General features: G+C 44.3%; 2 protein-coding genes across 4 annotated transcripts in view; one reads left to right on the top strand and one right to left on the bottom strand.

Moving 5' to 3' along the window:
- The window catches only part of sdccag8 (SHH signaling and ciliogenesis regulator sdccag8), a 45,238-nt gene extending 21,861 nt beyond the window's left edge, over positions 1 to 23,377 (top strand). Inside the window, exons 15-18 of the mRNA XM_076743235.1 lie at positions 2,915 to 3,023; positions 4,954 to 5,085; positions 20,430 to 20,556; positions 20,915 to 23,377. Of these exons, the coding sequence (XP_076599350.1) occupies positions 2,915 to 3,023; positions 4,954 to 5,085; positions 20,430 to 20,556; positions 20,915 to 20,953 (407 nt within the window). The 3' untranslated portion in view covers positions 20,954 to 23,377. The remainder of the gene's footprint in view (positions 1 to 2,914; positions 3,024 to 4,953; positions 5,086 to 20,429; positions 20,557 to 20,914) is intronic.
- A 1,255-nt stretch (positions 23,378 to 24,632) lies between these two features.
- The window catches only part of akt3a (v-akt murine thymoma viral oncogene homolog 3a), a 51,200-nt gene continuing 48,314 nt past the window's right edge, over positions 24,633 to 27,518 (bottom strand). For all 3 annotated transcript variants that reach the window (XM_076743236.1, XM_076743237.1, XM_076743238.1), the window contains 2 exons: positions 27,099 to 27,201; positions 24,633 to 26,203 (listed from right to left, as the gene is read on the bottom strand). In XM_076743236.1, the coding sequence (XP_076599351.1) occupies positions 26,118 to 26,203; positions 27,099 to 27,201 (189 nt within the window). In that variant the 3' untranslated portion in view covers positions 24,633 to 26,117. The remainder of the gene's footprint in view (positions 26,204 to 27,098; positions 27,202 to 27,518) is intronic.

Raw genomic sequence — 27,518 nt, 5'->3', positions numbered from 1 at the left:
CAGCTAGCAGGCACTGGATCGTGTCTGGCAGATGCGATGGAGCCACACTGGGTGTCCGACTTCCCCAAGGGCAGAATTAAAGGGTTTTTCTGTGGAGAGCCGCACACACTTGAAGACATCTCTTCATGGCTACACAGCAACATGTCCTCAAATTTGCTATTTCAGTAGGTTTACTGTAGGCCACTGTGGTACATGGGCATATTAGTTGCCTCACACAGAGGGGAGTGTGATGTGTGTGTGTGTGTGTGTGTGTGTGTGTGTGTGTGTGTGTGTGTGTGTTGGGGGGGGGCAGAGACCAGAACAGAACAAAGCAGAACTGAATGTGATGGAGCGCACAGAGTGAAAATATCCAGAACAGTAAGGAACAAAACAGCAGAGTTGATCAGGGTCAGCCACAGACTCGCAGCTGGAGCTGAGAGGGCCTCAGTCTCATCCTCAAGGACACCTCAGCAGGGTGGATCTTCGCTGGAACGGGGTCTTGAACCTGCATCTTCCAGTTGAAGGATGGTTTTGCCTTCTTACTGCGCCACCTTGCTCCCCACCAACACAGCATGGCCAGAGTGGGAGGGGACGCGCAAGAACACAACTCATTTGAGCCGAACAAGGCTGAGCTGAAGTGACCTCAAAAGAGCAGAACAGAGCGAAAAGAGCAAAACAGAAGCCGTAAGAGGAGAAGAGAGAATAGCAGGGCAGAGCGGAGGGAAGGTGATGGGAGCAGAGCGGAGAGACCCAGCTCAGAGCTCGCTGTCTGTCTGCACAGCAGAGCTGCTGCTGCTACCACATCTGTTGCACCATCTGGATCTCCCTCCCCCCTCACACCCACCACCCACCCTTAACCACCCTCCCTCCCTCCCTCCCTTCTCCTATCTTTTTATTTACCTGTGGTTCCCTTCAACAACCAGGGAGCCTGCTGGTACGCAGAACAAAGATGGAGGGTATAGAGGGAGGAATGGATGGAGGGAGGGGAGCGGGGGGGGGGGGGGGGGTAAACAAAGGGTTTGTTTCTGGCTCATGTCGGCAGCACACATGTTGTCTAAAGAGAGCTGACATCAGAGCACAGCAGGAAACTGTGGATGGGGAGGGGATGGAGGGGTGGACGTCCTTTAGTAGCTCGCATCACTTCCTCTCCCCGTGCAACCCAACAGACGAGCTGGATAATTAGCTTTCTTGCTCTCCAAATCCCGCCTCTCTGTCCATCCGTTTGTCCTTCCATCCATCCGTCCCCCTCTCCCTTTTTCTCCGCTCCCTCCCACCTTTTTTCAGATTTTTTTTTTCATGTTTCTTTTTTGAGTAAATGCGTACAGAGCAGCCTCTAGATGATATCAGATATTTGTTTCTCTCCGTCCGTCCCTCCCTCCCTGCCACGCTTCTTCTCTCCATCCCTCCCTCACTCATTTTTTCTCTGTTTGTTTCCAGTGCCAGTTCTGCTGTGTTTCTGTGTCCCAGGGTTCTTTTTGGCCTACGCATGGCCAGACGCATTCAAAGCCTGTTCAGCTAATTAGCATTCTTCATGCAACTTTTCCAGCACTGACCAAACTTTGTTGAGTGTACGTGTGTGCGCACGTCTGTGAGTTTGTGTAGTTTAGTTTCATGCTCTGCAGCATCCAATTTCTGCCCTCCATGCATTATCTATGGCGGTGATCTGGGGACAGAGACCGTATAGAGTGAAATGGAAAAAAAGGTTAGCGGTAACTCACTTTAGAGACATGATGTGGGGCCGGTAAAAGTGAATAATATTACGTTCCAGGCTCGGAATGAACCATCAGTGGACTGGCCTTTACACCTCCCCCAGTCATAATTTCTTGCTTTGTATTGTCATAGCGTTTCTGTAGTCAGATTTCAGCCTGCAGGTAAATGGTATGCATCACAGTGCAGAGATCGACTGTCATGGGTTTTTATCTACTTTTTTTCCTGTCTCTGCCCCCCCCCAAATATCTACTGTATGCAAAAAAGTCTGAGCTACTTTTCAAAGACTGCGAGTCCTTGGTGTTTTTGGTTTTGGTTGACTGTAACAGAATGCCGGAGCAGGTGGATCATTCCCTCCATCCAAACGGCAGCCATTGTTATTTTAAAAGAGCAGACATATGTTGGAGAGCGGAACGTGGATCATTTCAAAGGAATGATGAAAGCCCAGTGTTGGATTGTTCAGAAAGAGGCCCCCATGAGCGGATGAGGACGTGGCAGGAAGGGTGGAAAGGAGAAAGAAAGCGCTTTCAAACAACAATCTCCCCCTCTTTCTCCATCTCGTTTTACCCTTCTCACACACTTTTTTTATTTCCACTCTCGATCGTCTGTACTTCTGCTTTTCCTCTGTACATCTCCGCCTGGTGTTTGAACGCTTTTGATTTTAATGCTAATGTCTGCAAAAGCATTTTTGGGAATGGATTCAAAGAGGCGTATGTATGTTGCTGGTGGTGCAGTATTTGCCACAATAGATTTAATTGTTCAGCTCTGTCCACACTGTAGATGTTTTCCTCTGGTATGTGAGACTGTTTTGTCGGCCTGCTCTTGGAAATGTATAGTATGTGTTAATAGAAGGAGCCATGATGTTCTCAAAGTATTATCACTTACAGCTAATACAGTGTATCCGGTAGTTTGTTCAACCAGTTTTTCTCTTAAATTTGACACATTAATTAAATGAAATCCTAAAATGTAAATTTTACTTGGTGATGTATTTTTCATATAAATATGGATTGATTATTAGAGAGAGGGAGGCAAGTGATGTTGGTGTCCAGTGACAACAGTTCTCGTCTGTCTGCATGTTTTCTTAAGTTGCAGCGCGTTGACCTCTCAGGGCCACCGTACCTGTCAGTTTCTGTGCGGCCAGGATCTTTGACAGCTTCTCACAGTGCACGGTAACACCCCTGACGGTTAACCTCACGGTAACAAACCTCTTTCCCATCATTGGTTGTAGTTGGAGAGTTGGATGGTCTGCTGAGCTCCCAGAATTCCTTGATCAGGAAGCTGAAGGATGAGTGCTGCGCGCTGGGAGTCAAACTGGAGCAGCTGACGGAAAATAGCAGGTCAGTATTTTCTCTTTCGTTCTTTCCTCCGTTGTCTTTGTTTGACAGCGCGTTCACTCAGTTTTCACTCGCTCATTGTTTGCTTTCTAACCGACTGACATCCATACCTCTTCATTTATCTTTTTCTCCCATGAACTCATTTTCATGTGGTGAGTTGAAGCGTACTTGCGTATATTTACACAGCTTCTCTTTTCCAGTTATTTATTGAATTGCTCCCTTGTTTAATCTGTCTATCTGTTCCATCATTCGACGAGGCGTCATCCATCCAGGCTGTTTGGACAGATCATGTCAACATACTACATACTGCTTTCCAGTCTGACCTGTTTTCTTGTTAACCTGATGCTACAGTAGTCACAGCAGGCCTGCACAGCTCTCCATCTGGGCTGCCTGTGTGTGTTTGTGTACTTGTATGTGTTTGTGTACTTGTGTGTTTGTGCGTGTGTGTGTGTGTATGTGTGTGTGAGTGACCCTGGGCCCAGTGTCCTGTCAGCTGTTGGAGCTGTGCTGCACATTAGTCACATGACAGCCCCCAATCTGGCCCTGCCAGACCGCAGTGGCCTCACCAGGCACAGGACACGTGCGCACAGTACACACACCGAAGTACCTTGTGTATTTTCTTATGGCCGGACATCAACACCAAATACACACATGTGTACACAGTAATGGCTTCGGCCTTGAGTGTGATTTTTATGGGGAGGATTTCACACACATGCTGACACACTGTCATGAAGGCTCATAGCCTACATCTGCTGTATGTGTGTGTCATGTAGTTTAGCAGCCGCGTGGTGTTGGTGAGTTTCCTGCCTCGGGCTGCTTGAGCTCCTGGAGTCCAAGCCCAGTGTAGCGGTTAAAGTCCTGCTGGACGGCCTCAGTCAGGCTAAGTGAGGTTACACTGAGACAGTTACAGCGAGATGAACAGGAAAACTCCCGATGAATTGTTTTCAGTTGTTAGTCTGAGTCTTATGAGGCCCACTCCCACTGACTGGCCAGCGTCATGTTGTGGTTCAGGGCGTCCGGTGGTTAAGACGCATTCCAAGTAAGCTGGGCGTCCGAGCAGGGACCTTTTGTCGCATGTTATTTCCGTCTCTTCTCTGTTCTTGCTGTCAAATATATACATTTAATTGAAGGAAATGTAGTTGCTTTTCCATTGGTCGCTGTACAGCATTTAAAAAAGTCCTTTTGATAGCACAGTGAATGATCTCAGTGTATGACATCACATCAATTCAAAGCGACGATTAACCTTTTTCTTCTCAGCATTACGTTTCCTTAATTATACACTCAGTTGCCAGTTTATTCGGTACACTGAGAGCCAGTAAAGACAGTCCTGGTCAAACCGTCCCTTCATGAAGGTTCTAATGTTGACTGAACTTTCTGACCGTTTTGGAGGAAGTAGTTTGTGGTGCTGTTGAACTGCTGTGCATCATACAGAGAGGTGGTTCACTGATATGAATGGGGTGAAAGATTAGAGACTTATTTCAGGTCTGTCATATTAGACTGCATTAGTTTTAGCTACTGTAGGTGTACCTAATAAACCGGCAACTGAGTGCATATTTAGGAAATATTTCAGTTATTACTACCACAGCTCTAAAGATCTGTGAGACTGTGGACCCCTTTAACAAGCAGCTCACCCACCTGTTTAGACTATGACTTTGCTGAGTTTTATTTCTTTATTTTTATCTCTTTATTTTCTTTATTACATTTGTGTTGTGCCTCTGTTTTACGTCTGTCTTTTGTCTTATTGTGAAGCCCTCTGTGTGTCTCACTTATATGATAAATAAACTTTACTGACTGTTACCACAAAGCGCATCATTTTTAAAAAAACACTATTTACTATTTAACGATACTTATTTTTTGTGGTACATTCGTAAGGTACATCTGTATTCACTGTGCTTGTGTGTGTGTGTGTGTGTGTGTGTGTGTGTGTGTGTAGAAGTGAGATGGAGCAGCTGGCTCTGGAGAAGCAACACCTAGAGGAGACTGTAAAGAGTCTGAGAGCTCGCTGCTCCGACATGGAGGAACAGTGTGTCCAACACGGCCGCATGCACCAGCGCATGAAGGACAGGTAGGCAAATACACACACAGTAATACACAACGTACACACAACTACACAGCCTGTGTGTGTATACATATCTTACACATTTCTTTTTTTTTTCTTCAATTTTTAAGGGTATTTTTCTCCATTTTAGGCAATGTTTAAGATGTATTTTAGCAAATAAACTTTTGATTTATGCAATTATGATCTGTTAGTTCCTCATTCAAAACAATTGTGTTTTCAGTAATGTTTTTGAACATTTCTGATTTATTTCCCCAATGAACTTATTTGGATGAAAAACTGGCACATGTATCTTTTGATTGTCTATCACGGTGTGTATTTTGAAGCACGAGTCAATATTGAGATCAAAACATTTTTTATTATTAAAATAACAGCAGCCTTGTTGGAGTTAAATGTTCCCAAAGTGCTTTTTAGTTTTAATATCTCTCAGTTTGAATCTGGCAGCAGGCGGTTTTCTTCACAATCTGTCCCTAACCGGTCCTTCTTGTGCACATCTAATGTTTAATTATTAGAAAAAATGGTTTGTTTTTTTGTTGACACAGTGGTTTTTGTGTCATCAGCAGTTTACTCTCCTGCTGTCTGTGCAGTGGCAACATTTTCCACTTAATCAGGCTGCACATCAAACCGTTCTCTGATCAAAAAACACAACTTTTCCCCTTGTTCATATAAACAAGAATAACTAGTTATAGACTCCCATGACATCAGTTGTGATGGTCAACAGAGGATAACGTTCACTCAGCGAGCGGCGCGTTCGTCTTCAGTGACATCAGACGGATTATCTTTGGGTTTTCGACTGTTGGTTGGACAAAATGAGTAATCTGAATGATGTCAGCTTGTGATGGGTTTTTGTCCTCTTTTCTCACTTTTTACGGACCAAACAATGAATTGATTAGTTGGGAAAATCAATCAACAGATTAATTGATAATGAAAACAGTCATTAGTTGCAGCCCTAAAGTAGTGCACATGCTATCAGCACCACCTTGTTTATTACATGTGTGTGTGGACATTTTTGAGGGCAAAAGTGCACAATTTTACAACTTAAATTGTGAAAAAGTAGATATTTGATCTATGAGGCGCACAGGGAGTGATTCTGGAAACACTGACTTATAAAAGCTGCAAAAGTGGGTTCATCTTTGGCTACAATGCGTGCGTGCATTTGTGTGTGTGTGTGTGTGTGTGTGTGTGTGTGTGTGTGATGCGAGGGTCTCTTCCTCCCTGAGTGTGGAGCCCAGTTGGTGTGTGTCTCCACAGGGCGCCTGGCATAAAGCCTGGCTCTGCCAATGTGGGCGAGGGCGTGTGGGTGTTGTTGCCCCACTCTGCAGGATCTCTACCCCATTGCCACCCCACCCCCAACTCCCCCTTCCGCTTACACAAAACCAAACACACACTCGCTCACCCTTTTCTCCTGCTCCATCCCTGACACTACATATTGTCTACCACCCACCGGTGTTAACCTGTCGACAGTCAGACGCTGCCAAAAAAAACAAAGTTTACCAAGTCACAGCTGTCTCTTGCTTGTGTGTGACTCTTTTTGTGTAAAGAAAAACAATCTAAGTTGTCAAGGAGTGTGAAGTATGAATATTCTGTATGTTTCCGCGCATATGTTATGGTGGTATTTTTATGCGTGTGTGTCTGTGTGTATGGGTTGCTATTGCATGTTCTCAGGAGGTTTAGCAGAGTAGGAATCTGGCTGCCAAAAGTGGATTGGCTGGGAAGTTGGCACCTAACTTCTCTCTTCTCCCAACTGAACCACGATAATCACTCTTGGCATTTAGTGAGTTTTATTTTCTGCTTTGACACTTACTGGGTTGATGAATCCTCCTGATATTTAAAAATCTCTTGAGTTCAGTTCTACATGAGGTCACTTTTGGAGTGACTGTCAAGCCGCTTGACCACATTTTTGGAGTTCATTTTCGGAGAGAATTCTTTTTAGTACAAAGTGTGTATGTTTAGGAATGCATTTATTAGTTCTGGGCAGCAAATACATGTATGTTTGGCTTTTATGCATTATGTTTCATTGTAAGGAGGCACAGTGAAGAGATAAGGGAGAGACAGGGAGGCGAGAAAAGTGTGAGTCATTACGGTGATCCACGTTGCAGCTGGTACTTGGTTTTTCAGTATGTGGTTGTATTTCTGGTACTCCGGGGGCAAAACTCGAAAACCTGAAAACCTGCAAATATATTCTTATCATATTGGTTTTAGCTTAAACAAATAAAAAAAGAGACTCATTGCAGTCGTGGCTTGCAGTCTGTAGCTCACTATTGCTCGTGTGTGTGTGCAGTTATGCTTGTACGCATGTGTGCATACTCGTGTATGAGCGGGCACGTCAGCCTCTCTACATATGGTGCTGTTCTCGTGCTGAATTGCATGCATGTTCTCATAATCCTCTGTGTGTGTGTGCGCGTGTGTGTGCATGTGTGTCCATACATCGGATATACGTTGGTTGGTCCCCGCAGGCCCCGAGCGCTCGGCGGGCACCCTGCCGCGCCACTCGGGGGTTAAGGTGTACGTGTTAACAAGCTGGTGCAAGTGAGTTCAATATCCAGCGCCCCGCCCCTCCCCACAGCCTCTCCATCGGCCTGCAATCTGTGCTGCGAAGAGCGGCAACAGCGCACCACGCACAAAACATTTGGAAAATCAGCTTGATTTATTTTTACATGGGCAAGCTGATTGCCAAACTACACAGGGGTTTTAGCACACAATGTTTTGCTTCACCACTTAATTATTTATTTCGCTATGTCTGTGTTGTTGTGTTTTTTGCCTGGAAATGAAGGGAGAGAACGGAGAGATGGAGCAGGAGAGCACCGAGTCAGATACTGTCAGCGGTTCATTTAAAGGATCGATGTGTTTTTAGGAATAACACGTCACGCTCGCTGGATTCTTTACATGTAGGGAGCATTCAAGCCATCTACTGTTTTATTTTACACGCAGTCTTTATTTGATTGGTGACATTTTATTTGGTTATTATGCAGTTTTCTGGTGATAAAATAATAAATCTCTATTCACTTGATATTACTTTAAATATGCTTTCTTCTCAGTGAGGACAGGTTATGTCTGTGAGAAGGATCAGAATCTATGTTTTATATATGCAAGCAGCCAAATAACAGATGCAGAGAGAAAAAAAGGATGGACGTGTGTTATTTGTTTAAAGCCGAACACCAGGATCCTAAAGGCACAGGATGAATTCCACTGATCATTTTGTGACTGGTTTGAGTAATTTGACATCTTTCTAAAATGCCGGCAAAAGCAAAAAGCTCAAATGGATTAAGAGAGGAACATGTGAGATGTTAGTGCGCTTCGCTGGGAAGAAACGATCTAAAGATAAATTCCTGGATTGCCTGTGAAGGTTATTACGGCTCCTAAAATATTTCCTGCTCACCAACAGTTTTTAGTGAACGGTCTCTTAAATGATAATAAGGAAAGAATCAGATGTTAAATACGTGGTTTCTCTGTGATGCCACGAGACACCCGAGCGCGACGCAGTCAGAGTAAACGTACAACTGTCCGTGGCTCTGCAGCACACCTCGCTGTGTTTTCCTGACTGGAAATCACAATTTCTTCTCTCTTTTCTCTGGATTCAGCCTCGAAAAGCGAACATCAGTAATTATTATTCTAGTTAGAATCAATCAATTTTTTTGTATAGAAAAGTTTGTATAAAAAAATGAAAGTTTTCTTTTCATACTTGAGATTTGAATCCGCTGCTTCTCAGCTGTCTCTCCCCCTCTGCTCCTCTTCTCCTCATCTCTTTTCACTCTCCTCTTTGCCTTCCTCTTATTCTCCAACTTTACTCCTCTCCTCTTTCTCCTCCTCCTCCTCCTCTCTGCATTCTGCACCAAACACCACGCAACCTTTTCTCACCTCACAGCTGTTCGCAGGCTGTTTCACCAATTATCACTATGCATGTACACACTGAGGTCACATACACAGACACACACTCACACACACACACACACACACACACACACACAGACCAACATAACACCAACGTTTGCTTAACCACACATAGTGACAGCAGAGTGTGTTTGTCAGCCTTGGGTGTGCGTGTGCATGCGCTGCATCGGTGCGTGTGTGTTTATGTGAGCACACAGCTCACTGTGCAGCCCTTTAAGGAGAGCAGCAACATATACGCAGATGTGCCTGTAGATCCACAGGCTTCACTGGGCCATATGGCCTCCATGAAGAAAGATGGTGCGTGCGTCTGGAGGAGAGCAGAGGAGGGAGGGAGGGATGGAACGAAGGATGGAGGAGGGATGGAGGGCCATGTGTGGTATGAGCTGTGCAAGCAGTTGTTGAAGTATGTATGCCTGTGGTTGTGTGTGTGTGTGTGTGTGTGTGTGTGTGTGTGTGTGTGTGTGTGTGTGTGTGTTTGCACCAGAGGCTCCAGGAGATTGGTTAATGGAACAAATGGTCGCGGCGGGCCGGGGAAGAAGGAACAGGCTTGCTGCTACCGCGGGCGGACAGCGAGCCCCGGGCGAGGGCTGCTTCATCTGGGCTCCTGCCACACACGCACACACACACACACACACACACACCCTCTGTCAAACCCTCTTCTCTCCTCACCCCCCACCCCGAAACACACAGTGTGCTGCCATGCCCCAGAAGCAAAAGGACGCTCCTCGCAAAACTTTTCATTTGCAAATGAAGTTGGCAGAGGCTGGGCAGAAGAAGCAGGACAGCTTTCATTTGTTTCATCTGTGTGTGCACATGGGGGTATGTGCGCGCGCACGCACACACACACACACACACACACGGGTATGTGTGTGTGCATCTGCGTGTATGATGCGTCGCAACTGTGTGTGGGATCTGAGAGGGACGGGGAGATGAAGGGATAATAAAAGAGTGAGATGTGGAGAAATAAAGACAGTGAAGAAGGCCCAGTGTGAGGTGCAGCGTTCACACACTTCAGTCACGTTCCACACACTGTTCACATGAACGTCACCGCTGCCTCCGCTTCACTTTTCATACATTCGCTTCTTCTTCTCCTTATGTTTTTAAAATCGGACATTTTCATTTTTCACTAAACAGCAGCCCCCTTTTTTTTCCCCTGACAGTTGAGTTTGACAGAAGTGGTAGAAAAAGAGACGTTAAATAAAAGACAAAGTTCTAATTAATTGACTGTGTGTTTAAATATATTTGATACTTGCTGCACTAATTAAGGATACATGAGGGCTTTTCAGATACGAACCTCTGAATGACTGCAAATGTGGGGGAATCATCCGTGTTAAGACAGAGGAACACTTCCGTCCACTCTTTTTTGTTTCTCTCTCACGCTCACATCCTCACCTCCGGGTGGCGCTGTCGTCCTCCCCCCTTCTCCTTCATCTTCCTCTCCGTCTCATCGTTTCTATCTCTGCATTGCCCAGCTGGCTTCTGTAGCCGGGAGCGACTGCAGGGCGGCCTGCTGAAAGAGCATTGTCAAACGGTGGCTTTACAGCTCTATCACACACACACACACACACACACACACACACACGCACAGACGCACAGATTTGCAGCTCAGATGTCAGGCTGTAGCCAGAGGCTTGCAAGCTGGAGCGTTAACTGTGCAAAGCGTCACATCTCAAGCCCCAGTCAGTGACACTCGCTAACACTACTTCATAAAACTACAACTAGAAAACTAGTGCAGAAACACCTGCCCCTTCTTTAGAAAATGCTAAATGTAATAACAGCAGAAAACACTTTAATGCCGGGAAAGCAAACACTCAAACACAAGACTTAAAAAGAGTCAGCAGGCCTCACGGCAGCAAACACTTTGACATTGAATAGCTGATATAACAGCCGGCAGCAGCACTGAAACCTCTGTTAATGCAGCGACGAAATGAAAGCAGAGACAACTTCTGTGCTCATCCAGAGCTCTTTAAAGTCGCTGAATATATTTCTGACATCCCTCTCGCACACTTTCCAAATCCGTTTCATTAAAGCTCGTCCTCGAAGACATTTTGTTTTACCCTTTGTGATCTCGTGTGAGTTCAGGTTGCACCTTCTCTCACACTGATGTTCGTTAACGGTCTCCTCCGACTCTGCAGCACCACACTGTAAAAACGTGAGCTAACGCTGGGCCAACCACTCTGGTTACAGCAGGTCTCGTCAGCTCAAAGACCGACTTTGATCTTGTTGTACAGCACCTTTAAAAGCTTTCACACCTTTTCTTTTAATTTATTTATTCTTCTCACCTTTAATGATTAGATTCTTTATTTAGATGGAAAAAGCAGATCTACATGGAGCCACTCTGACTTCTGGATGAATAAAGCCGCTTATAACTGTGGCCAAGAAGGAATTATATGAAATAAATAATTATAAAAGGGGGATAGAAGTTGGACTTTTTAAAGAGGTCTAGGTCATGAGTGCCTAACAATTTACATTTTTTGCATTTTATTAAACGTGAAAACAACTATGAAATATCAGATAAGAGCTGAAGGCCTTCATCAGCGTTCTGCTTCTTGTGGCTCATCTATAATGAACACTTCAGATAAATGCTTAAATACTTGACACTGAAAAATTTAAAACACAGCAGCACAGATTTGTAATAAATGGGTGAAAACATTACAAAACACTGCTACGATTTTTTTTTTTATGGTAAGATTTGTGCTCTTCAAAGGATAGAAGGATTTATCCCACAATTGATTTCTTACAGAGCAGAATTTTCCCTAAAATACCTTCAGTCACATCAGTCAGCAGCAGGTTCAGACACTGACTCTATACCCGAAAAACGTACAGATTTATTTACGCTGGATGCTTTTTAGTTCCAAAGTGCATCACAATAAAAGCATTTAGCAGCAAATATCAAAGAGGCGGGAGAGGAACGAACACGAGAGCAACGAAATGGAGATAAAAACAGAAATAAGAACAAAAACAAGATGTCAGTGAAGAGAAGTGAAGGACGAACAGTTACATGCAGAATGTAGAGTGACGGAAAAATAATCATTAAAAAATGAAGCCAGGCATGAAAGAGCCGATATTTAGAGGAACATCGTTTCTAATTTTAGGGCCAAAAACAGCCACGAGTCAACGTCCCTCCATTCATTTTGAGCCGAGCCAACATGAGAGACTTCAAGTTAGTATTTATTGTGAGGTGCCCAGTAGGTGAAACACTCATTTTAAATGGCTCCTCTTTTCAAGGATTCACACACAGCTCTGTGTCACAGGACTGATGAGCTGCAGTGTTCAGTGATTGACATCTGAAACCTTTTTTTTTTTCTTCTCACCACTGTGTTCATCACAGCTGAAGATTCGGGCTGATCTATCAGCTGAGGGAGTGATTATCTCCGTGGTGGTTTTGCCTCCTGTGATGCAGCACCGGGAGGTCACTCCACCCCACTGCAGCAACTGTACTTTTGTCTAAGCACCAGCGTTTTTCTGCACGCCTTGAATGATTTGTTCGTTTTAAATCCTGCTGCCTGTTTTTTTTTTTTCTTTTTGAACATATGTCAAAGTTAAGTGGCTCTGATTAAATTCATAATCTGCTCACATGATTTTAATTTTATAGTGATTTACTGAGATTTTATCCTGTAAGCAATTAGTGTGATGTCGGAGAGGACTTGTGGTTTTTATTTATTTTTTTAAGTTGAGAAAAAAAAATCTCAATTAAATCATCTTTAAAAAAATACACAAAATAAAATGTTAGGAGATTTTATCTTGTGCATTAGGAATAAGTTAATGTGCAATTTATTATACTGTCTAAGGAACAGCATATATATCTGTGTATTCGGACATTTAGATGCTGATCTCGTGTGTGTTGTACCTGTTAGTGTGATTCTCCTGTATTCAGGCTTGAGCTGCAAAGGAAGAGTTACAGAAACGTTAGGAGGCAGATTTCCCTTAAGAAAAAGTGACCTTCTCCAGCACGATGCCTGCACGCCAAATGACCGGTACATTTACAGAGAGCGTGTTTAAAAAGGGCCGGACAGACAAATGTTTGGAAGTGACAGTAAATGAACAGAGAGCGCAAGAAAATAAGAGAAAATGAAATAACTGCGGGAGCGTGTCGCCTGATCAAAACACACAGTGTCACTAATCGTGTTCCCATGTTAAATGTGCGTGTTAGCAAGAGCAACAACTGGCATGACAGGTTGGTGGAGGGGAGAGGAGCGTGGCCTTCAGGCACACACACACACACACACACACACACACACACACACACACACACACAGATTCTTGAGTGCAGTTGTGTGCTAGCCAAGATTTAGCTAGAGCGCTGGGGTGTGAGGGTGGTGATGGTGGGCCTGGGATTGGGCGAAATATGGTTTTGTGTATATGTGTGTGTGCGTGTTATGTGTGTTTGTGTGGCAGCTGCAGCCTTCATGCCCCTGGCAGTGTTGTTGTAACCAGGCAAGCCAAGGCCGTCTGCCTGCATTCTTCACCCCCTAGGCCCTCTGCCTGCCACACACACACACACACACACACACACACACACACACACGCACACGCATGTTCAGTTAGTCAAATGTTTAGATTTTTCATTATCTTTTAGGGTTAGAGTTGACTGTAGCACTTTTGCCTGTGTGCGTGTGTGTGTGTGTGTGTGTGTGTGTGTGTGTGTGTGTGTGTGTGTGTGTGTGTGTATAGTCCTGCGTCTCTCTTGTTGTCAGATCTCGTTACAGGAGAGCACTTGAAATTTGTTCTTTAATTATGGCCCACATTCATCCTCACAGATTCTCCTCTCTTTATTTTCTCACATTTAAAGACAAATTCTCCGTACTTGGTCTCATAAAGCCTCTGAGTTTGATCCATGCTGAGTGGTTATTTTTGGACGGACGTCATTTTGATAATGTATGCATCGTCCAATAAATATTTCCTTTAAGTGACGCGCTCCACTAGCTGATTTGTTCAGTAATAAAAACACACGCGTTCATATGGGGCTGCTGAATGACAGACCTGAATGTGGCTTCCAGATCTTCTTTTTCTATTACCGTCTCTCTGTTTTTCTAACATGACGTTAGCACTTTCCCTTTGGACCATGCCTTTAGGACATATGCTCCCACCTGTAAATAAATATGCAAACACAGACAAACACACACACGCAACAGAGTTTAGACACTGGCTGTGGGCTACGACTGATGTATACCACAGAGAGGTAACTGTGTCTGCGTGTGTGTTGTAATTAATCTCCTTAGTAGCTGCAGTCAATAGAGAGTGCGGCGGTTGGAGGTGCAGATTGTGAGCAGAGTTTGATTATCGGGCTGTCAGGGGAAATTACTGCAAACTGCCTCCCAGCAAAACTTGCTTTTATTATGTCTGCTGGAGAGCAGAATACACACTTAATACTACGACTGCTCTGGAAGCCGTTTCAGGCATTTTTGGAGCATCGTTTTGGAGGATAAATTAAATTATTTCGGCGTAGGTGTTCGGTCGTGTGCGTGTCAGTAAACTGGGGGATCCAGCAGGTGGTGTCCTTTCACCAGGTCAGCGTGGAGGCTCTCCTTCTCTAACTCCCCACCACCGCCATCACCACAGTAACCCCGCCATCAGCCGTCAGCCAGGCCAGCAGCAGGCGGCAGGAAGGTGACGGCTGGAGCTCTCAGCCTCTTTGTTTCCTCGTCCCTCCTCCACTCCGTCCTGCACCTTCGCCCGACACCACAAACTGTCAGCCCTCATTTTTCACCTTCTGCAGATCCTCTTCACCTAAACATCCATTTATCTGTCTCGCCATCAATCCATCCATGAATCCATCCAAGCTTCCTCCCTCACCAGTTCCAGGCAGAGGCGAGCCAGCCTGCAGAGTGTGTGTGTGTGTGTGTGCGCGTGTGTGTGTGTGTGTGTGTGTGTGTGGGTCAGTGTAGGGCAGTGCCCGAGCATTAAGCCGTATTAAGCCCTAATTAATGAGTGTGCCAGTCGATAGAGGCCAGTTATTGGATTTGCTGCTTTAGCTGCTGGAAGGAGCGCTGCCTTAATCACACACACACACACACACACACACACACACACACACACATATACCCCTCTGAGGCAGGATATGTAAGGTGAGACAAGGGGTGGATTAGAGTGTGTGTGTGTATGTGTGTGTGTGTGTGTTGTGTAAGGCCAGAGGTTGGCTGCTCTCTGGACAGACAAACTGAGTGTGTGTGTGTGTTTCTGTTTGTGCCAGTTCGAGCTTTACTCACTGCATTACATAAACCTTCAGCTTACAACCTGCAGCCGCTTGAAACATCTCGGGCCACAACCTGACCGACAGATTTACTGGCTTCCTGTTCAGCTCACTTACTGTCAGACTGCTATGTGTGAAAGCCTGCTGGCGTTTTGCAGCAGTGTTTGGACTTAAAGGTGTAAGATATGGACAGAATTTTAGTTTCAAACACTCAGAAAATGAACTAACATTATCAACAGAATGTGGAGAAGTAACAGTTTTGACGTCTGCTGAAGTTAGCGTCCAGTTAGCCAGCTAGCTGCGGCCCATCCCGTCTCGTAATACCACTTTAAGGGGGATGTCCGATAGTATCGCCCCTGTGATTTCAGCTGGGAGATTAATGTGAATTTGCTACGGTTCACTAGTGCTCTGAGCTTTTTGAGTCTAATAAACAAACCACAAATGTTATATTTTTACACCTCTTTTCCTTATTAAACAGAAAAATACAACCGTACATCTTCTGAGCTCATGTCTCTCTTTTACCAAACTAAGACGAGCTTTCTTGCCAGAGTAATTCATTGTGAAACAAACTTAATTCAAACTTGATAGAAACAAAATCAAACTCACCAAAACCATCTTGTTTTTCCTGGCCCGCTGTGTCATCGTCCCCAGAGTCAGAGTCCTGGTTGGAGTCTCTGGAACTCACCTCTGCACTGGTTTCCCTGTCGTCGAACTGGCCTCTGCTGGTCTCGGAGGCCGTGTTCAGTCCTGATCCAGTCGTGTTCACTGGGAGGCTCTGGAGTCCGGCTCCAAGCTCTCAATTCGGGGCAGACTTGTCAGCTTATAGAGCCAGCAACTGCAACTGAGCTAATGAGCTAACGGCAGCTAAGCTAACTAGCTAACGGCAGTTACAGCAAATATAATGTGCAGCAGTTAGCGGTTACCCTGGTGGATCTGCTGCCGCCTCAAAATAACATGTCCTTCTATTGTAGAGCCCAACTTTGTGAAGAAAATAATGATGTCAGACTTTAGATATGGAGTTTGAAAGATGGAGATGTTTAACAGGCCGGAAAAGTCTAATTAAAGATATTAAGGTGCATTATGGGAAATGTAGGATACAGTGTTTTGCCACATATGAGGCACTGAAGGTCGGGATGTGTGTCTCTGCTGCAGTGATGTAGATCATTCAGTCTCTTAGCTTTATGGAAGTGCCCCTTTAAATTAAACCTGCTTCTTTAACTACCTACTCAAATTTACTTGAAATATTGGCAATTAAAGGATCAGTTCAGCCAAATTACCAAAAAAAAAAGAAAGAAAAGAAAAAAACATTTCTCACTTACCTCAAGTGGAATCTAGTCATGGTGATAATTTGGTTTTACTGGCGCAGGTTTGTAGATATCTGGTCTGTGGATTATACAGATCAACAGGGACACTTTTCCTGGAAAGAGATGTGGCTGCTGAATTTTTAAGTGTAAATTTTAAATGCTGTAATCGCCACAAATGAAACACACTTCAACCCCTGCATTGAGGCGGCAGCAGCAAACTTTGCACGAATCAAACCAAAGCTGGCTGTATGGCTGCAGACTTCGGAGAAAACACGCTTTTCCTTTTGTTCTGCATTGTTACCTCATCAGGATGGTGAAATAACTTCACATACTCTGAATCAATGAGTGTATAAATCCTCCCTACAACCTCACATCTATCTCTACTCGCAGACCAAGTGTAAAAGTCTTCTTGGCAAACAATGCTGAAGCTTCTCCTGCTTTACAAACCTGCGGTGGCTTTCAGAGCTGGCCAGTCATCACCGCAGAAGAGAGACTGCTGTACAGTTTCTTTCCGGAGAACATTGTTTTGAAGTGTTCGGTGCATCTACGTGTACCAAGATCAGAGGTTGTGATTGGATAAGGATTGGCATTTTCTCAGCGTGACTCAGATTAATTTGGTGGTGTGGAGTTAAAGGCCTTCACTCGACACTTTCTCAACACTTCCCTCATCAAACATTTACAGCTTCAGAACAACAGGCTCTGTTTCTGACCTTTAGGTCCTCCGCTGTGTGTGTGTGTGTGTGTGTGTGTGTGCGTGCGTGCGTGCGTGCGTGCGTGCGTGCGTGCGTGCGTGCGTGCGTGCGGCTGATATCTTCTGCACTTTGCATGTGGTACATCGGTTGTGTCTGTATCTTCGCTCACCACAGCGGGGCTCTTTCTGCATGTGTGTGTGTTACTGTGTGACGTGGCGGTGGCCTGCTGTGTCGTGCTGTGTGATGGCGTAGGAGGGTGAGTGGGAGGAGGAAGAGAGGGGGTGGCTGGTCAGGACAGCTTGGCAGCCGGCTGTAGGAACACCAGGCGGGGAGGGGAGTCACCGCCCGCGGACTCCGGGGCTGGACTGAGCCTCCAGGTCTGAGATAAACCGCCCGGCTCGCTTTCGGTCGGGATGGAGGAGACGGACAAGGAGAGAGGGTGGCCGAGGGAGGGCGGGTTATGGCTGAGTGTAAGCAGGGGTGACTGATGGTGAAAGTTGATGATGATGGTGATGGAGGAGGGGAGTTCTGGATGAAGAGGGACAGGCAGGAGCAGGATTAAGCCCTGCGGTGGAAAATGAGACAGCGCAGGGCAGAGTGAGGACAATGTGGGGGGAGCAGGGAGCAGATTGTGGAGGAGAGTTGGGATGTTCGCCTCCCCCCGTCTGTCACACACAGGCAGCCCTGCCACTGCCAATATGACCAGCAGGGCAGGGGCATCTGTCCCCCCACCCCCCAGCTACCTCTCTGTGTCCCTCTGCCCCGAGCCACAACTCTCTTCATCCTCCTCCTCCTCCTCTCTCTTTTTTTTAATCACATGGATCATTCCTGCCTTTTGAACCTGTTGAAACAGCGACGGACAGTGAAAGATGATTATGCTCAAGAATATTTCACGTCAGTGCGCAGTGCAGCGGTTTTCACAGTCACGTTTCATGTGAACTGCGTTTTGTGGCTTAAAGAGGTAAAACTCTCCTGCATTTCATAAGAAAAAGAAAAGACTTAACATCTACGTACGTAAAAGTACATAAGTGTACTGTACTGCAAGTACTGCAAACATGTACCTTGTGAATGATACACTGTATAATCTGTTATGTGACATTTTAGATAGTGAATAATGATCCCTCAGTGTGTAGGCAGCATTCTACTGTTACAGCTGGTCCAGGTGGAGCTAGTTTATCTACTTCAGCTACAGTGAGTTAGCTTAGACAGCGAGTGTGTGTTTGTGTGTTAGAAATCTGGATAAATATGGATGTTAGTTCAGTATGCAAATGTGGATTCCACTACTGAGAGTTTCTTCTGTCTCAGTTTCATGTGTGTGTGCGCATGCATGTGTGCGAGCGTGTGTGTGTGTGTGTGTGTGTGTGTGTGTGTGTGAGTGAGAGAGAGAGAGAGAGAGAGAGAGAGAGAGAATGAATGAGTTCAGCGTGCTGCGCTACAGCAGTGACTGACTGAATGGATGGATGAAATAATTGGCTGCTGGTGGGAAATCTCTGAACAGACATTCCACCTCCTCCCCCAAACACAGTCCACACACAGACTCTATTCATCCAGACTTACCCCCAAAACCCAGCTGGAAAACACCACTTCCCAACACACACACAAAGGTTCTAAATGCCTTACCCCAGCCCTTACGCTAACCTAAACCTTATTGTAAGCTCACCCTTAAACCGAGTCTGAACCCTCTAAAGGCTCTCTGAAGGTCTGCCTGAAGGTAAAGACCGCCCCAAAATGTCCTCACAAGGTCTGAAACTCAACTTGGTTCTCACAAAGATAGCTGTACAAGTACACACACACACACACACACACACACACACACACACACACAGTGTGTACACCCAGATTGCAGTGAAAGTCAGAGGGGACACACTGACGGGGACGTCCCCTAATGATCAACACTTTGTTTCTCACCAGACTGTAAACCTGCTGCTACAGGATGATCATCTGTATCAGGATCATCTGAATCCTGTAATATTGAGTCAGTTGATCAATACTCATACAGAGTGCAGTGAAAATACAGGTTCTCCTGAAACACAGTAACAGCCTACTTTTACTCTATTTGAGTATTTCCATTTTAAGCTAGTTTGTGCTTCTATATGCAGTATATTGTACTTTTCACTCCATCTGACTGCTGTAAGAACTAGTTTTTAATTAAGATTTAACATCAAAAACACGATAAGCTTCTAAAAAACAATGCAAATCTCTTGCGAAACAAAAGCAGCATCTACCTGTGGTCCTTTAAAGGTGCCGTGTTGACTTTTCTTAAAGTGTGTTTCCATTCAGTGCTCCTCACCAGAACACACTCTGAACACACTGAATACTTTTTCTCCCTCAGAAAACATTTGCAAAGTTTGAGTTTTTGAACATTTTAAATCCTGTATTGTTTCATTCGTGTTTACTAGCTTGTAGTCTTCTTCTTCTCTGCCTTTGTTTGCACGTTTCTACATTACTTGGCGCGTTGCTGCCACCTGTTGATCAGTGGAGAAGCGTGAAACCACCGGCGGGACGTGTTGACGGCGTCACAGAAAAACTACTTTAAAGAAACTTTAACACAGGTTTCAGATGTCTATGAGTTGTTCCACCAAAGAACTGAATTTTAATTGAAATAAGAGAAAACTGACACAATCTTTTTTATCTTAATTATTCGATCTGGTAATTCTCTACAGACGATGCTAATGTGCTTTAGTAGAGGTGTTCATGCATGTTAACTGTTGTTTAGAGGATTTAACATTAAACAGTCACATCTGGCCAACATCTGATCTGAGCTCCAGCCATTTTAGTTGATTAATTGAAGGTTTGATCATCTCCTTTTCTCGTACAGAAGAGTAAACTAAACTGGGTTTTGGACTGTTGGTATGACAAAACAAGACACTGGAAGACGTCACCACGGCTGTGTTTTTCCTCACATTTATAGACAAAGCGATTAATGGATTTATCGAGAAGATCGTCAGCAGACTAGTCAATAAAGAAAACAATTGTTAGTCGCAGCCCTAATGGGATCCATTCATTAGAGTCATCATTGTCCGATATCAATTCAGGGCATCACTATTTTTCAGCTCCTTGTTTGCTCTCTTAACGATAAAACAAACACTGCTGTCACATTCATGTAAACAGTGTTGATTACTTGATCAACACAAAGTCCAGTGATATTAAAAGCTCTTTGTGGATCCAGCTCTCTTTCAATATTTACAACATTTGGTTTTATATCAGCCAGGAGGGTACGTTCCTCTCACACGCTTTCAGTCAATATTGTGTGTGTGTGTGTGTGTTTTGCAGACTGCAGCAGTTGGACCGTCACTGTCAGAGCAGTGCCCAGCAGGTGTGTGAGCTGCTGGCCAAACAGAACCAGCTGATGCAGGAGAGAAACACACTCACCGAGGAGATGCAGAACCTACACATAGAGGTACGCGCACGCACACACACCTCATACACACAGCAGTGTGAGTGTGTGACTCACTGTTCTGTTACTAAATGAATCTGTGACAGCGTCTTTTCTCTCCAGGTGCACGTTATGGTTGTCAGTTTACTAAAATAAAATCAGTAAGAAGATGTCTGTCCCTTCATGACTAATGATTCTGTCTGGTTCTGGCTTTGCTGAAAAACATGTTGTCTGTATTTCTGCAGTGATTCATTATCAGAGATGATGTGTGTTAGACGTCTTATTGTGTGCCGCGTTTGCGCGCGTGTGTGTGTGTGTGTGTGTGTGTGTGTGTGTGTGTGTGTGTGTGTGTGTGTGTGTGTGTGTGTTTGTGCCTCTCTAGCTCCCGAACACGAGACGAGTCGACGCTGTGGCCACATGAGTCCGTCCTGCCTGTTTCCTCCTCTCGTCTCCTTCATCTGGATGTTTTCGCTGTCAGAAACCTCCTGTTGATAAGAACATATCAGACTGTGTTTTACCCAGATGATGTCCAGGAGACAGCGTGTTCATCCCTTTAGTATTAAGGTACACTGTAAAATCACAAATGTTTTGTTATCAGGACTTTGTTTTTGGCGATAGACGTTACCGTGGTTAGAGGTCCCACGATGTCTTTTTTTTAAACATTTAAGTGAATTCATTGGTGCACGATTACGAGCTTTTTAATACAAATTTCTACATTACAAATTTCTACATTTTCTTTTACTCAGAACAAATTCACATTTTTCTGTGAAAAAACCGTTGAGCTTCAAATCTGCCGAATATTTCTGGTTTTCATTTCTATTTCTAACGTTTGACCTGAGTTCACAGTGAGAGGATAACCAATAACAAGTCGACACCGTTGCAGCAGATTGACATAGTGCTTTATTGAAGCTGTCTGTAAGAAGGAAAATAATGTGCATCCCTATCATATACATTTTATGTGTAAAAATACTAAGGATGTACAGTGTAAAAAACAGCTTCATGTTGATGGTAATTTGTTGTTTTCACATCCTCGCGGCCTCACCGGCCAGCAGCACTGCATCCTAACAGCATGAGGGACAGAAAAAGGCTGTTTGATCGATCTGCTGAGTTTCTCGACGCTGTCTCAGAGTCAACGTCATCTCTGCTCCGCTGACATGACGCAGAGCAGAGTTGACTTCAGTGCTTCGGGGAAACGTGGCCCACTCTGCGAACAGCTGGTGGCTGTCCAGAAATGTCTCACACAACTGTAAAGCTACAGTAGAAGGACATGGACGTGGAGTTGGAACTCAATTACACTTTGTAATATTTGTACATGTTTGCCGTTTTTTGTTTGCTGTTTATAAATAAATGCATCTCATGCTTGTTCATGTTAATAATCATGATGATAGTAGACTAGTACCAGAGAGAGAAGAGAGGGGAGGAATTCTGTCGCAGACATGAGGTCAAATACTTTCAGAAATCCTTCCAAACACTGGAGCCATTTACTTATTATCTGCATTAAACGCCAGGCTGAGCGCGGCTTGTGATTTTTGGCTGACGCTGTCCGTTCATTAACAAACGGGCCGAGATCAATACGGAGCAGCTGAGGTCTTTGAAAGGATTTTACATATTATTCAAATACTATTGGAGTGGGATCTGTTGTGTGATAGATGTACAGTACAAACAGCAGCAGCTTTAAGAGTGAACGCTGTCAGTGCAGCGTCAGATATCTCACATACTGTCAATTCACACCAGTTGAGGACACCAGTAAAGCTGTGAGGAGGCTTAAACTGAACCTCAGCGTCCAGTTTAAGAACCTCTGTTTGGTGAAACAACTGAGACAAAGTTAAATTACTGACATGTTCCCCTCCACTGATTCAGAGTATCTATGGGAAAACCCACACTGATGAGGAGGATGACTAAGCTCCACCTTCTCCACTTGCAGTAACTGGAGGAAAACTTGGATCTTTTTTAGGCTCTCTGACCTTTAGAATCAGCCTCTGGGATTGTTGCTGCCAGCAAATGAACTGGAATCTGTAGAGGATTGAGCAAGGAGAGGTGGAGGCTCACTGGAGGGGAACTTTTGTATGAAGACTGACCAGTTTACTGAAAACATCCACTGAGCGCGATCCACAGCCCAGTCTGCAGTGGCAGCACTGACTCGTCTCTGGCATGTGGGACACAATCATCCAGGTCTTGCCAAATCCAGACATCAGAGCAACATCAAAGCTATCGGTTGTATGTGGAGGGGAGATGTGCTTTAAAAATCCTTGTTTTCTTAAAAACATAAAAAAAAGCTAAAAATCTTCCTTTAAAGCAGGGCTGAATCAGATTCCTCTGAACCATATAAAAAGTGATGGTTGTGAAAGTGCTGTGGCCAAAGCTACAAAGCAGTATTTTATGAACTCTGGTTTCTAATGATTTTGGCGGTAAGCGTGCACATACAGCTAGAACTCCTCAGTCACTCGCAGACCTGGGTCAAATCAAAGCTGAAATCCTTCCAAATACTTGGGAGCGTTTGCTTGAGCCTGTCGAGGGTGCCAGCTGGTTGGATTGGGCTGCTTCAGCTGTGCCAGACAGGCTCAATCGATCACAGAGAAGTATTTTTCATGAGACTTCTGAGTGCCACTTTGACTCAGGACTGGTAGTGTGGACAGAGGAGGACTACAGCATGCAGGCCAGCGCCATCCTTTTATACTTTCTGCCATAAAGCGTCTTTGCTAACTAATAGCAATTTAATGGATGTGCAAGAGTAAAGCATATGGACATAAGAGCAGCGGGAAAACAGGTAATGTGTTGTATAAGATATCCGTAAAGAAAAAAAAAAAAAAAAAAAAAAGGAGGCATTTATTTTTAGAACAAAGTCTGAAGACTTAAACTGCAGAGTGAAACACGACTACACCCCCTTACGCTAAACTCCAAAACAAAATGACATCAAATAAATTAAATAGAAAAGAAATTCAAGTTATCCATCAATAATAATAATAATAAAAACATTCAAATAAATATACTGGAATACAGTCTTCTATGCCTAATAAGAGCACATCCCCTGGTGCTCCCTTTTAATCTGTCTTCCAGATACTGAAGGTGACGTCTTCCACATGATGGGGTTTTTTTCTTAGATGCAGTTTCAAATCTCTAAAAATATATTCCCACACTTTTTTTTCCCCCACTGTGATGAGCTGGATTTCAATGTTTTTTTTGACCTATTCTGAGCTAAACCATAAGGCTTACTGGCATTTGAAGACAGAAATTGAGGGGATTAGAAATCTTGTTGGTCAGACTGGAAGACATGACGACGCAAACAAACAAAGTCCAGTCCGGAGAAGGGACAGCACACGCGAAAGACAGAGGAGAGCGCAGGAAAGGTCCGACGGGTCCCGGCTCTGATCATCCCTGCTCTTACAGTAAAGGTTACATTAGCGAGGAAAATATGCTTTCTCATCTAAAACTGGCAGGAAAACACTGACTGACCTTAAAACCTCACACACTTTTTCGACTTTCCCCTCGACTCTGTCTCGACACACTTACAATAAACAGTAGCACTGACAGATCAGTATTAAATCTTTTCCGTCCTTACCGCTTCACATTCAGACTTCTGCGCTGCACTTGTTTTCTCTCTGCTCAACTTCCACTTCATCTTTCTCCCTGAACTCTGCCTCGGCCTTCACCAACACACACCTGTGGTGAGATTAAATATGTGGGACGTTTGTGTCAGTGTCCAATCAGGTGAGATGAGCCTCCGTAGTGCTCACAGTAAACCATCATCCGTCTCTAGCGTGTCCTGTCAGCTCTCGGCTGTCACATTTTGGTCACAAAACAACACAAAAACACAATTAAAATAAAATAAACAATGGAGCAGGAAGGCTATCTGCTTTCCCTCCTACATTCTTCAGCCATTTTTGTTTCTTGAGGTGCCTTTTTTTCCTCTCAGCCCTAAGAAATAATTCTTTTCTAGAATAATGTAATAACAATAGAAAAAGTTAAATATAAAACCGATGAGTAGAACAAATAAATAGAACATATATATATTATAGCCATTGCTGTGATTGGTGTAAACCCATAACTGTTGATGCGTACCTCCTCACAGACCATAATGTCTTTTTTTCTTTTTCTTTTTTTAAATCCTTTAAATCCTTTTAAATCTGACAGGAAACAGGAAATCAGCCGTCACTTCATCAACACGTCATAGTACAACACATTATAAATATTTCGCATCGTATCATTCTCGGAGCTTTTCACCTGTACTCTTTCTCTCGTCTCATCACAATCCCCATCTGGGACTTTTTCTTTTCGCTCTATGGTGAATCTGTTCCTGCTGCAGTTTCCCTTTCCTGCACAAAGACAGAGAGGTACAGCCGTGTGGTTTCCAAAGCCATGACAACAACATGTCACAGTAAAGCTTTCCATCATGGACACAAAGTACCGCTTCGGTTTCGTTTTCCCTTTGGGGACAGAAGAGATTTGAACTCAGAGGGGAAATAAATAAAAATCTTTGGGGGGAACATTCAAACCAACTGTTTTCCTCTCATTTTCACCTCTGCAGTGATGGATATATCGACCACCCTGCACTGCATTGTGGGTAACACAGTAAAGCTCATGGTTTGGGAGCTTCATCCTTCTGCACTGCTGTGCTTTGAGGGGCCTTCTTGAGCACAAACCCATAATAGTACCTCTCTTTCATACACACACACACACACACACACACAAACATGACATCCTATCAGAGTTGATGGGTATTAGCAGTACATTAGGAGTAATAGCAACACCTGTTCTGCAGCTGTACAAGCATAGACGTTAAAACAGGTGGCTGATGTGTTGCTGGCGCCTGTATAATGATCTGCAGCATTAAGCTAGTAGTGTAGCACCGGGTTTTAGTAGTAGCAGTAGTAGTATAGTAGTAGTAGGGCTAGTACTACCTGTAGTAGTTGTGGTAGTAGTTGAAATAGCAGCAACAATAATAATGAATTGCACTGAGCAAAACCTGAGTCAAATCCTGCTTGACAACATGAGGTGTGAAGATTCTGCTCAATGCCAGGCAGCCTCAATCAATCCCAGAAATATTCATGTGAGGATCTGAAACAGACCCGAGCGTCTCTCTGAGTCTGACTATCCGTCTGTTTGTAAAAGCCTGAGATACGACCGGTAACGGCAGTTTGGGTCTGAAAGACTTAAAATGCTCTAACTCCATCTGACAGATAAGAAGCCACAAAAACGCTGCGTTAAAAATGCATCGGCTGTCGTCGAACTCGTTTGTTTTCAGGGTTTGGCAGGACCGACACGTGTCAAAGCACAGCAGGCCACCGGTGATGCTCCTGTCTTTAAAGAGACATTACGTAGTAACTGATCATGTCACAGTTTGGATCACCTAGGGTTGCAGTGCAGGATTAGAGAGTAATTTTGCTGGGAAGTTCTCTATAAAAAGGGATTCACAAAAAAAAAAAAAAACGAATAGAGAAGCAGACTGGAGAGGTGAAAAAGAGAGGAGGAGAAGGGCAAAATCCTTCAAGTCACGGTCATTCTGGGTCGGTCCACAGCTGTGGGTCTTTTTGTCCCACATTGATGACCTCGGAGACCAGCTGTGATGATGTCACCCAGGTAACAGTTCATTCCCGCCCACTGGCAGAGTAGGAGAACTGTGGGAAGTGTGGTCTTCTCTCGTTGTCCAGACAATCCATCCCGTCCTCATCGACTAAAGAACAAGAGGGATTCAGAGTTAATTAATGCCTTGACCATGAAAAGTCACTTTTCAGTTAACACAAATACATAAAACCTAACACGAAACATATGAACTCCCGGGTTGATTTTATCACCTCCAAATATAATCAAACATTACAGAGCACTGGTTTTGCGGTATTTTATTGTACTGTAGGCTTAAGCACAACATGATTCAATTAACGAGCATGTCTTTGATGTGCCAATCTCCTGCTAAGTAACTGATGTGCGACCTACAAAACAAGTGGAACCTCACATTAGCGCAGAGAAACACGGCGCTTCCACTCATGCATAATTCAGTGCCGAACATTTTTGAAACTGGCGTCTTTATTTCAAAAGCCTGTGAAGAGCTGCGTGTGGCCCGAGGACTATTACTGAGACACTTGAATAAACAGACAACAGCACTTTTGAGTGTTTGTTCCCTCGGTTAATTCAAGTGGAAATGTCTCACCCGAGGAAAGAGAGGGAGCGGTGATAAATTGTTTAAATCTGCAATCATTAAAGTAATCCATATGAGTGAAAAATCTTCGGATTTGAATCACAGGTGCGTTACAAATGCGGTCTACTCAATGTGCAGCAAACAGTTTTATTAACGTCACAATATTCTGCAGAAATATGAAACAGAAATCACATGTAACCAACAGTTATAGCACGTACATTTTTTGGTGAGATATGTATTATTTTAACAGTATCATGTAATTCTTCACTCCTCAGAGCTTAATAAACAAACACACTCCAAACCAGTGTGTTTATGTCTATATTCTCCTCTCCAGTGAGAATATTTGCAGCTACGTAACAAAAGGAAATCAGACGTCATCAAGCTTTAATGTGGGCACATGTTTGTGAGAAAGACAGAGACAGAAGAGACTCACATTTCTCTGGTGGAGTGATTGTGATGGTCTGGGCTGTGAACTCCTCATCAAAGTATCTGGTGTCTGTCTCCGACGTCACCTGAGGCTTGAATGGAGGGACCAGCTAAGAGACAGAGACGTGAGACGTGACACAAAGAGGACAGATTATAGATACTGCTGTTCCAAACTACAGAGCAGCTGCTGGAAGGACTTCAAACTCTGGACGAAACTCTGGAAACAGTGTCTGACCAAATGTGAAATCTGGTGTTATGATAGAGTTTTAGCGGTTTATTTTGGGAAAACATCTTGTAGAAGTCGGCGTAATTTAGACAGGCTGAGAGAAGCAGGCGGGTGGTGGCTTTGACTCATTTAGCCGCCAGAGGTTTCACCTGTGGCAGAGAGATTTTGGGCACACCACAAGGAGGACGCCGAAGGCAAGCT

The sequence above is a fragment of the Chaetodon auriga genome, chromosome 11 (genome assembly GCF_051107435.1).
Source record: "Chaetodon auriga isolate fChaAug3 chromosome 11, fChaAug3.hap1, whole genome shotgun sequence".
NCBI classification, from domain to species: domain Eukaryota; kingdom Metazoa; phylum Chordata; class Actinopteri; order Chaetodontiformes; family Chaetodontidae; genus Chaetodon; species Chaetodon auriga.
This window is presented reverse-complemented; position numbering and strand designations above follow the sequence as displayed.